General features: G+C 37.9%; 1 protein-coding gene across 3 annotated transcripts; it reads left to right on the top strand.

The window, feature by feature from the left end:
- Nucleotides 1-934: 934 nt before the first annotated feature.
- LOC137273245 (ELAV-like protein 1) lies at nucleotides 935-11,976 on the top strand. Of its 3 annotated transcripts, XM_067805773.1 has the most exons (3): nucleotides 954-983; nucleotides 3,487-3,583; nucleotides 8,255-11,976. In XM_067805773.1, exon 3 carries the CDS (start codon nucleotides 8,299-8,301, stop codon nucleotides 9,229-9,231), a length of 933 nt encoding a protein of 310 aa, XP_067661874.1. In that variant the 5' UTR covers nucleotides 954-983; nucleotides 3,487-3,583; nucleotides 8,255-8,298; the 3' UTR covers nucleotides 9,232-11,976. The 3 variants fall into 3 exon arrangements, with proteins under 3 accessions (XP_067661873.1, XP_067661874.1, XP_067661872.1); XM_067805772.1 differs by lacking the exon at nucleotides 3,487-3,583 and having other exon boundaries at nucleotides 935-983; XM_067805771.1 differs by lacking the exon at nucleotides 3,487-3,583 and having other exon boundaries at nucleotides 8,189-11,976.
- Nucleotides 11,977-12,388: the final 412 nt, after the last annotated feature.

Raw genomic sequence — 12,388 nt, 5'->3', positions numbered from 1 at the left:
GGGCTTCCGACCCATGTCGAAGACAAAACCCTGGGGTCGATGTACGAAACATGACAAGTACCTACAGCGTGAAAAAATTGCCATAAATCGGGATAAATCGGGCTTAAAAGCGCCCCGGCGTCGAACCCGGTAAAGATTTGTCACTTCTGATGTTACCACCAGATAGCCCTGGGGACCAGCTTCACGTCGATGTGAAACCTGTCAATAGGATGTGAATATTCAACGTTCGAGTGACGTTTAAAAGATGCTCTCCGAGTAAGGCTTTTGTCTTGGTAAAATTACAGGTCTATAACAGATGGGAAAATGGGCGTGGACGCCCAACCAGGCACCCCATGTCGACCCCGTGATAACCCCAGGTGCTTCATGCACGTGGCCGAATTTTCATGTATGATATGTGTGCAGTATGTCTCTTTCTCCCGGGATGGGACAATTAGTGAACGCAGGATGCATAGATCAAACCCTGGTGATATCAAATCTGAGCTGTTTTGGCCTCCGTTACGCGCACGGGGCTTAGCTTTGGGTGGCTTTAAGGGTGGGAAAACATGACTGCACCCGCATGTGTCGCACATGACGTGAAAGCCAAGACACAGGGCTTCCGATCCAGAGTCAAATCAAAACCCTGGGGTCGATGTACGAAACATGACAAGTACCCGCAGCGTGAAAAGCTGCCAAAAATCGAGTTACATCGGACTTTAAAGCGTCCCGACGTCGAACCTGTCGACGGCAGGTCATTTCTGATGACACCGCCAGATAGCCCTGGAAACCAGCTTTACGTCGATGTGCAACATAGGAATGGGCCGTGCATGGTCAGCGCCCAGGCGGCCGTTAAGTGACGGCACCCTACGTCTCTTGCTCCCTGATATAGGCCTATATTCCAGTTAGCGACAAGCCCAAGAATGTAATTACGAAAGAGTTACCTCCCTTTACACACAACTATGCAACCACGCACATGCGCATTTCAAATCCGCCATTTCCCCTGGCAGGTGCGTAAAATATAGGTTGTTTGAAATCAGTTGGATGAGTAGTGTTTAATATGCGAAATTGCATGTTCATCATGTGAAAAATGATTTAAAGGTGGATCACTACATATATTAAACGCAATAGGTTGTAGAGACAGTTCTTAAATTTGTAATCAAACACGTTTTATCAACTACCGGTGCATTCGAGTTCCCACCCACGTGCGAATATTTAGCAGTGGATATGATAATGACGTTTTCACGAGTACGTGTGAGAAACATACTTCGCAGTATCGTGTGAAAAGTAGCACAACAATTTTATTTTTAAACGACTTGACTTGATTGTTTTTGTGCTGTTACAAAGTATATATAGATGTCGCATGACTAAGACTAACTAATGAAACAAATTTCTGGTTTGTTCAGTATTTATAATAACAGTTTGAGATAAAAGAAAGAAGTCCCCCGCGTTGCAAGATACCAAGTATTTGCGAGGTTGTCTTTCCCATAGCGAACCGGATATCTGCTTGAGAAACATTCATGTGTCACTGTCGATGATCATCCAGTAGTGTCATCTGAAATTTTATCAGAACTGAACATAGCATACTGTGTTTGCGCATATTGTGGTAATTGTAAATAGTGGTATTTCAAGACTTTATGTAATTGGAAATTTTGGAAAACTTTTTAAAATCAAGATATTTTATATGTGTGTGATGTTTTAGATTTCTACAGTTTGTATTGACACTCTTTACAGAGTTTTCGAGTAAGACTTTGTTCTTCAGCTATTGCTCATTGTGTAATGCGTTTTGTGCATTCACGTACCACAAGGGCAGTATATTTTGGGGGATTTTGTAACAAAATGTGGTTCAGTCCATGCCATTTTTAGCAGTGTTATAGCAAAATCATGGCGCAGGATACCAGAAATGCTCTTCATACATTTTACCCTTGTGAAAAATCAAACACAGATATGTGAAGTGACGAGCGAACTGTTAAACAGCTTGGCGGCTCCTTTTGTGAAACAAGCGTAATGTTTTGTCACTTTGGAAAACCCTACAATGCCTGGATATAAAACCATTCATTGGTTTCACATTAATTTCAGACTCGCTGTGCGCATGCGCAGAGTGAGTAAAAATATTTACTGGTCATATTCCGGTTTGGTCGTATGCTTATAGTGTAAATACACTCAAAACAAAATGATTAAATAATAATTATTTACGAGTGACAACAGTTCATAGCTGACTAAATATATCGATTTACATATGCTTTTCAGGTATTGATGTCCAATTTTGGTTGCTGCTGAATCAGAAATGTGTGTTTTGATATTGAGAAGGGTTTGTGCGGGAAGAACGGTGGTGGTGAGATGTGTTTATACAAGAACTTATTGACATAAATCAAGCTATTTATTTCACTACTCCCGGTCTTTTGTACATACAGGTATAAAAGTAAGTTGCAATAGACATACAACTATGTATTTGGTTTAATATTTCGTTTTCTTTAGAGTGTGTTTACACTATCGGTAAACATGCACGGAAAGCGGAACTTGACCAGAAGATATTTTTACACGCTCTTTGCATGCGCTCAGCGAGTCTGAAATTAATGTGAAACCAACGAATGCTCTGTTCCGTAACAAGAATTTCGTGCAAAGAATGACAAGTTTTGGTCCCATACTCTGATAGTCATAGGTTATGATTAAACTGTGCAAGAAGCCTTTATTCATGAATGGGGGGCATATGCCTAGATTCATTATTCACTGTCAGGTTTTTGACTTGTTGGCCACAAAGGGATAACGGTAAATGAATGATTGTGAGGTCCAATGCATGCAAGTGAATATATTGCTTTAACAGTTTTTTGTAGGGACACTCACATTTGTATAGACCTTTCAGTCGAGCCTATTCATAACGTCAAGTAGGTAGTCTGAGAATGTAATAAACGTTTTTTTATTTCTGTACACCAACAGTATACGCGTTTGTAATGTAGATGTACAGTATTACCAGAATGAGAATCAAATAATTTTGTTCATACAAGACATTCATACTTGACTGGTCAGTCAAGGTGTGTTTCAGAGTTCAGAAAAGTGAGGTCATCCATTGTTCATGTCGTCACAATTTAATTTTGTCATATGAACAGACAGGTGCCTTTTAGTGAAGTTTTTCTTCAGGGCTGAACTTTAAATTTTCCTTTTTTTTTATCTCGTGAAATAATCTGCTGAAAGGTCAGAATTACTGATTATTTGTCTTTTTGTGATTGAACATGGTAAGTTTTTGTAAGTAGGACTCAAAAGTAACACAGTTCTCTAAGGAGTATCGTATTTCCTGATATCTTCTTGTTTGTTCTTTAATTATCCCCATTCACATGAATTTACAACTGATGAAAATGTAACTTTTGTTTCATGATTGATTGAATTGTTTTCAAGTTCATTCCCCACCTTTTACATGTATGTGATACTTTGATCCTTGCTTCATTATGCTTTTAGTATTGCATGTGAATTTTTTTGTTTAGTGTTTGTTTCATCATCCTTTTGTTTCTCCATCAGATTTTTTTTCCTCAATCACTTGGGGATCTTACAACTCGGTATCTCAGATTCAGACATAATTCAGAGCTTTTTTTTGCCGTCCAAATAGGAGGATAAGGTAATTTGTGATGGATTTTCTTTTTCCTTTGTTTTTTTTTCTTTCTTGATGTGTGTTTCTATTTATTTCTCAACCGATTCAAAATCAGTTGAGATATTTTCATTTTTCAGGTGATGTGGATAAATATTACCCAATCAGGCTGGTCAGCATAGAACAAAGTTTTGTTTTACTAAAGAAGTAATTCACTAAAGGTATCAATAGGAAGTATAAATTATGGGACCCCATTTCCTTAAGTGTAGACTTTGTCAAGATAAAAACAAATTGGCATAAGAATTTCTGTAAACCATTAAGGTTGTGTCTAGATTTGATGTTGGTCATTAATTAGACATAGGGATGAAAGGGTAAATACTTATTGCTGTATGAGACCCTTGGTTTGGTCTGCTTCGGTTAGGTATAGGAGAACTTGTTTCCCGGACAATAGCGTTCATCCATCTAAGAATTGCAGAGATTTTGAACAGGAGGAAATATACTGCAGTTCTGCTAATACGACTGTATATCATTTCACACAGAGTTGAACACATTAATATTTACATTTAAGATAGCATACAGAAATTGTCAGACTTAAGGCTAGGCTTATGGACATTGTTAAATTAAACCCACAACTGAGCTGAAGGCAAAGTGTTTTTTAGTATTTTACACTTCAAAATTTTGGAGTAATAATTTCCTTGACTGTTTACTGTCAAATACACAAATAACTTTAAGCACTTGAGAGAAATGTTTGCAGATAATTGACTGATGAATACAGTCATGTGTGTTGTAGTTGCAGTTTATCAAGCCCATGTTCAGGGTGACTGGTGTATTTGCTTGTATTTATTGGCTTGTTTTATGCGAGTTCTTTCAGTTTCACATGTTCTGAAAATTATGTCAGTTTAAACAACTGGAAGAGCAGTTTTAACATCTATATTTGGCCAGAATTGAGATTATTTTGCATTGTTTATGTAGTGTATGAAAATTGTTTGCACGTTTTACGCAAAGTTACTGCATTGGATGTGCTGGAATTACGAGACATGCCAACTCTAGGCTAAAGCTAGGACATATTATTGACAAATAAGTAGTATTGCAATACATTTCAATTCTGGGACTGTTATTCTGATATGTATTCTACATATTACTATATGTTTTGGAGCCTGTGTTTCACTATGACGTCAGTAGTAGACGCAGAGCCTGTTTTCTAGACACTGATCCATAAAATCAAAGTTAAATTGTTATTATAAGAGAAATTTTCAAAGTTAGTCATGATTTTGAGGAATTGAATTTTCTTCAAGAATGTATTTTTTATGAAAGATGCTTACTCAATTACAGTGGAAAACTTCAATGTGAATGAAAGTCTGTTTAGAATTTAACTTAAACCATAGAGATAATTACAAGACAATTTGTTTCATTACCCAATATTCTGGTTCTGAGGTGAAAACATTGCAAATACATATCATTTGAAAAGCTTATTGTGATACACCGGTATATCTGTAAACCTATACTAGCTATAGCCATGCTTTATAGCATTGCATCCTAGCTGTGAAATTGTGTAAGTCCACTCTGGAAGTAGTGCGAAAAAAACATTAATTTTCAGCCTGATTGCTATGATATCAGTACAGTTGTGAAGAAGCTGAGCCACATGTATTACCTTGTTTTGTGTCTCACCATTCTGGACCAGTTGAGCTCAATCCCTCATAGGTTTCTTCTAACTCATTTTTTGTTGAATTCACAATGTTCTTAGAAATTACACAAATAGCACCTACTAATACATGAGTTTGGACTTCTCTTGGGCTTTGGCATGGGTCTGCAAGATTTGTATACAATTATAGTACATGGTTGGTTCCTTTCTTGTTTATTGCCACGCTCAGCAATATTCAAGCTATATGGTGGTGGTCTGTAAATAATAGAGTCTGGACCAGACTGTCATGTGATCAACAGCATGAGCTTCAGTCTACACAGTTGGAATACAATAACTGTTGTCAACTATGTTAGAGAGGCGGACCACCTGATCACCACTTACAAGAAGCATGGCTTAGTGAAGGCCAGTTCTAACCCGGATCTTCAAGGGTTCTTAACTATATTCTAATTTGTACAATATGTCGATAAAGAATCTTTCAATTTTGAAGAAATTATTTTGTTTAAGAGCAAGGATTTTTCATGATATATATTCCTCGGAAGAATAGGACACTTTTCCTAAGTATAACTATCGTTCTCTATAATTAGGAGATAAACATCATATGTTGGCCAATTTCCGGGTGTTATTGAGTATTTGAAGCACGGGAATGCATTTGGAACCGACGGCGTCAGCCGGAGGTTTCAAATGAAATATTCCCATGCTTCAAATACTCAATAACACCCGGAAATTGGCCAACATATGATGTTTATCGACATTGTAAACACAAAAGTAAACCAAAGGGGTTTTAGTGTCTGCACTCGTTCACATCGAATACGGACACAGCAGTGAAGTGTCATCAGCTAGCCGTTTCAGCTGGTTCTCATGGTAGCATCTAGAGTTGCTCATTTGTGACGTCATTCTAACTTTACGTCACAATATGATTTGAATGACGTCACCACTGTTGATGACACAACAAAACAATTGTTTACGTGTCAATACGCGGTGAATAGTCTTTCAGTTTCCGGGAATCTAATACCATTTGATCATGTTTTTCAACCAATCAGATTACAGAACACAGTGACTTTTGGTTTACAATGCATAAGAATGTGTTTATAGTATTCCCAGAAATTATTGAGAAAGTTTCAGCAAGTGTCTAATACATGTATATAAGCTATACATGTTTTACTTGAATGAGTTGAGATACAATTTTTCTGCAGTGTAAGTGTCTCTTCAGTACTTTGTGACACCTCCTTGCCATGCAATACACAATTGAATGCATGTACATATACTACTGATCAAAGTTTGGAGGAAATTGTGTGCCTATATCCGACCACTTTCTTCATTTCCCCAATATTTTGTAAGTCCTTTTTGGTTTATTCAGTCCATTAGTCCCCTCGCATTTTCAGTAGTGTTAACATTGGACTGTAGCTTGGTCAGTCTAAAACTTTTCTTCCGACAACTACTTTTATGTGTAGTTTGCAATGTGTTTTCGGTCGTACTGGAAAATCCAGTTGTCTTTGCTGGAATCAGGTGACCATTTCAGAAGTCAATAAATCATTCTGTTGTCTAATTTCTTGTGAAAAGACACAGCTATGTCACTTCACATGATATCTCGGGCCACATGTGGAAATTATATTTTTCATGAACCCTGCATCAGTTTAAATGTCTTTTTGTGCATCTTTCATCATTGGGGAATTTCACACATTTTATTCATCCAGTAAAGTCCTTGTAATTCTTGCTCTTCTATACAAGGGAGATAACTCATGATGCAGTATGGTTAATTCTTAAGCCCACAAAAGTTACCTCCCGTATTGAGAACCTAACTATATGATATTGCACCTATTTTGAAATGCTATTGTCTGTATTCAGAAACAAACATCTTAATAATTTCTGGGAAAAATAAGTTGTTTTGGGTAGTATATTTTACTTTTGATTAGCTAACATTAACACTTTCACTGTTCAGTGAAGTTTTTGATAGCATGTTCATGTGGTTGGTTCATTTAAGAACTCTGATAACATAAATAGTAGATTGTGTTTTCCTAACCAGCTTTGATCATTTTGGAATATGTTGGGATTTACTATCAATCTTTTCTTTCATATTGTAGTATTTTCTTTTTCTTTCATGCTATCTTTGTGTTCCAAATAGTACCTTCATAAAATGAAAAGGGATCTACCATGGACATGAATGTTTGGCTAAAGTTTGGTTGTAAATTCGTTCCTAATTCCTTTAAGTAAAATATGTCAAAGTCATGTTATGGAATTTCCAAAACAGTTGTTTTTTTGCCCCATTTTTGCATGTACTGATTATTTGTGTTATAAATCCTTAGTAAATCCTTTGTTGTACTAGTTGTGAAAAAAGGACATGTCAAAATATCCCGAAACTATCCCAAAACAGAATACGAACAGGTTTTTGTAACTGATATGTTTTTTTAGTTTTTTGATCAATCTAAGGCAGGACATAAAAAATTCCCCTTTTTTCTTTTCCACAGTTCTAAGATCCAGTTAGTGACAGTGTTTACATTGATGCCATCTTTGGCGTTGTAAGCCCCTGTGCGTAGACAGGTGATCTTTACTTAACATGTCAGGGTACATTTAAATGTAAGCACAACTGAGAAACCATCCTACACACATTTGGGAGTGGAAAACGATGTCTAATGAAACAACTTTATCTGAATTTGAAAAGAATTTAACCTTCATACCCTAATTTTGGAACAACTATACAGAACCACAACATATTTTAATAAATTTAAGCCAGCATTTTGGGTTTCAATTTCCATTATTTGGGGATTTTAATTCTTTTTCTTTCCTTCTCAGAGCACTCTTCTCAATCCTGTTTTCTTAAGGACTTTCTATCTTCCAGCGCTAACTTCTACAGCTGTATTTCTGATTTTATTTGCTAATGTGCTAAAGTCAATGTTGTCTTGATAACTTCAAGATTGAATCACCAGGGAACAGGTCAGAAAAATGATTAATTTTCATGAATATTCTACTGAAAGCGTTTGTTTTCTGTTTACCAGGTATCGCTACATTGAATTTTTTTCCTTTTTTTTTTCATTTTTCCTCTTCACTATGGCCTCTGGAAGACGTCAGGTTGTCTGTCTGAAGACCGTCTCAGCTAACTATCACAATGGCAGACAACTCCAACACGAACCTTATCATCAACTACCTGCCACAAACCTTATCAGACGAAGAGTTTCGATCAATGTTCCTAAGTATTGGTCCTATCAAGTCCTGCAAGATCGTCCGTGACAAGTCATCTGGGTACAGCTACGGCTTTGGCTTTGTCGACTACGAAGATGAAGATGATGCACAACGTGCAATTAAGACATTGAATGGGCTGCAAATGCAAAACAAAAAGATCAAAGTTGCTTTGGCCCGACATGGAGGCGATGCCATCAAGGGAGCAAACCTTTACGTGCGGAACCTCCCCAGGGAATGGAGAGAGGAGGAGGTCCATACTTACTTCCAGCCTTACGGCAAAATCATCCAGACACGAGTTCTGGTTGATCCCAATACAGGTGTGTCGAAAAGGGTAGGCTTTGTTCTGTATGACACAAGATCAGAAGCAGAAGCAGCATGTAGTGCCCTGGGAGGAAAGAACCCACCTGGTTCAAATGAGGCCTTACTTGTAAAATTTGCTGATGATAATGCAAAGAAGCTCCGCCCACCCCCTGGGTACCAGCATGGTCCTCCACATCATTCTGGCGGCTACAGCAATCGCTTTCCCTCCCCTGGACCCATGCGCAACCAACGGAACCGTTTCCACTTCAATCCCATGGGTCAAGGTCATCCAGGTCAAGGCCCTTACAACCAGCCTGGGGGGCACATCTTGTTTGTGTACAACATTGGAACTGATGCTGATGAGAAGTTATTGTGGCAGTTGTTTGCCCCATGTGGCACCGTGCAAAAGGTGAATGTTATTATGGACACAGGGAAGGGTTGTTGCAAGGGCTATGGGTTTGTTACTATGACAAACTACGAGGAGGCTGAGTATGCCATTGAGTGCTACAATGGTTACTGGCTCAAGGGTCGTCAGCTGCAGGTGTCCTTCAAGAACTAAGTGACCGGTCTCCTGATGGTCAAATAGCTTTACCTACCATGCATAAAGATGTGCTGTTACTTCACTGTTACTCTTATGTTTTGGACAATCAATCACGCCAAATGTAAACATGTAAGATGAATTTGCTTGTGAACTGAATCATATTCAGTGTGTATGTGTTCAACATATTAAACGTCACTGGATAAGGAATCGTTTCAATGGGTGGATGCTAGGGAAAGACATAATCATTTGTTAATGCTACGTGGTTGGAGTATTTTGCAGTGTGAAAGTAAGAAACAATTTGGAGAGTGTTGTTTGAACACCATCAAAGGACTGGCCTAGTGGGTAAGGCATGAACTTGTCACGTCAAAGATCACTTTTTGATTCCTCACATGTGTACAATGTGTGAAGCCCATTTCAGCTGTCCCCATGATATTGTTGGAACATAAGTAAAAGCAGCATGAAACTAAAATTTGAAAAATAAGGTTAAATTTTCCACGGGGGAACAATATAGGAAGCTCATTTCTGGTGTCCTTCACCAAGATATTGCTGGAATATTGCTGAAAGGGGCATTAAAAAATATCTACTTTGCAAGTTGATATATTGGCTGTCTAAGAGTTAAAAAGCAAGTGGTTTTGGCAACTCACTGGTGGCTAAAATACAGATGGAATCATCCTGCTGAAATATACTACCCATCAAAAGTTTAGACTCACTAGTGTTAGTATAGTCACTTGTTCTGTACTAGCTTTTGCTAAAGATTATTACTGTTGAAGGTACTGTTTGCATGAACTTTGATATTGTAAAACAAATTCAGAACACTAAAATATTTCATGAGTTTAATAAATTACGAAACTTCGTGAAGATTGGCGAATCTTGAACAAAAATTCCAACCAAAACACAGCTGTTCAATGCTTGATATTTGCAATGACTTTTCCCTGATTTGATGCGTAAACCTCCTGCAGTTCATCTGCAGAAGGTTTGCAGTTGTGTTCCCTCAGTTGGTGAATTTCATCTTCCATATAACCATATATATTAACATAACATAGTGAGTGCTTTAAGTGAGATTGAAGTTTTGATGTGTAGTATACAATCAAGGAGTGAAGCTCCACCCATTATCTGCTAGAAAAAGAACTTTTAAGAGAGGGGCGATTAGTACATTGAATACAGTTGAACACAGTATGTGAGTTGAGAGAAACTGTTTCAGTTTTTTCGTGTTTGTAGCCTCAATTGGAAAATGGCTTCAGGTAGTTTTTCTGTTTCATTGTTTCATTGTGTATATGTGGGCATTATCTGTTTGTTTTCAGGCACATTATTTTCCTAACGAGATTAATCAACACTAATCAGTTCAAGATAATCTGTTAACCTTTTTTCAGATTTCATTTGAGAGTAAATGCTCTGTTATTCTTCAAGGACAATTAAACTTTTTGTCCCTTTGTGTTGACTGTAGAGTGGTATGTGATTTATGGCAGTGTTTTGATTCTGTGATTATATTTCTTGTCCCCACTCTTAGTGTTACGGCTTGGCTGCTGCGGTATTAAACAAATTTGTCTCATCAGTTGTATGAACATGTTGCAGTTTGGAATAGACACACAAACTAGGGATCCTGCTTCTGGGTCAAACAGGTTCTTGCTAAGATGTGTAGGTAGCATCTGACTGGTTAGGGTCATGAGGATGGGTCAACCTTTGCAAGTGTACTTGTAATACTATTTAGTTTGGGGGTATTTTTTGTTAAGAGCACCTTGTTTCTGAACCTCAACTTCTTTTTCTGTCTGTTAGTGTGTGCAAGGGATGTTAGAGTAAACGTTGAGCCTGACACAACATTCCACTCTGTAAGATGTTAAGGGGTGGAGAATATATGTCAAGAAAGTTTGAACCTTTTGAATTCTGATTTACAGTTAGCATATCCAAAAGTCACCTCTGTGTGTGTAACAGCAGTAACAGTGTTTAAGTGAATTTTTAAACACAGATTCATGTTGGGATTGTCATGGAAACCGATACCAAAAGCATCAGTGTACTGGCAACTTGAAACACTGTTTCTGTTGCTTCAGAAATTTTGTTGGTTAAGTGCAGGTGTTAAGTCTCACTTTGTTGAACCAGAAGGAATTGGGAATGGGGCTCTGTTTCTCAAGATCCTACTGATTGTAATTTGAGGGTTGTCGGCAAGACAAACATTTTGGCTATGTACCTGGTTTGACATGTCTTAAGTAAAGTTTGTTCATTCTATGAACAATGGTGAAAGCTGTTCTTTTTAACCCCTGACCAGCTAGACCTCTTTGGTGTTAAGTGACTTGATAATTATGGATGTTTGACTTGGACATACTTCTCCACCTCTGTGGATATTAAGATGTTTTAACTGAACACCTGTTCAGGTAAGCTATAGCACAACCCACACACTCCAATGGGCATTAATGCTGTGTTATTAATGAAATACTGTTCATTATTGGCTTAAAGCACAACCCGCTGTTGTATGCTGAGTCTCAAATAAGCAATATGTGTCCATTTAACTTGTCTTACAACTGATCAGGAGTAATAGGTTATGAATGTGATAATGACCTGAGATGCCTTTCATACATGGCATAGTGATCTAAGCTTCTCTGTAAGTAACTGATGTCATAATGATAAATGTTGTCCAGGGAGATGTTAGTTTTGGAAGTGTCAGTTGGATGCATTATTTGAAGCGCTTGGAGAGTGAAAAAGATGAGACGTTCACAGTGTATATCAACTTAACCCTCTGCTGACTTTCCAATAAAGATACGAGTATTAATGCAGACTAAACTTTGTGTTTTGTGTTGTTGGCCTAGTATAGACTTCGTTAATGGTTAAAGTGTTCACTGGTCAGGCTAACCCAGCCACTGTACCCCCCCACTTGGGTACAGTGTGTGAAGCCTTTTTCAGATGTCCGTTGCCGTGTTTATGCTGTCCAGTCTGAAATTCGCTGTGTATCTTCAGATACCTGATTTTCAGAGAACCTCTTCATGGTTTGTGTTGCTAAGTTTAATCGGTTAGATAATTTAAAACGCGAAAGTGAGTTGTGGTTGGTTTGCTCAGCTTCCCAATGTAGACACCTGACTGGATTAAAAGGGAGGGAGGTAATGAATTTATCGGGCAGAGCTGTAGATGCGTCCAGGGTATAGTGGAGACTTGTGGGAACGTATACTGTGGAGGTATCGAGGATGGC

This window comes from Haliotis asinina, chromosome 2 (genome assembly GCF_037392515.1).
Source record: "Haliotis asinina isolate JCU_RB_2024 chromosome 2, JCU_Hal_asi_v2, whole genome shotgun sequence".
Classification (NCBI taxonomy): Eukaryota; Metazoa; Mollusca; class Gastropoda; order Lepetellida; family Haliotidae; genus Haliotis; species Haliotis asinina.
This window is presented reverse-complemented; position numbering and strand designations above follow the sequence as displayed.

Coding starts and splice junctions, on each gene's coding strand:
- LOC137273245 (XM_067805772.1), top strand. CDS start 8,299: ATGGCAGACAACTCCAACACGAACCTTATCATCAACTACCTGCCACAA.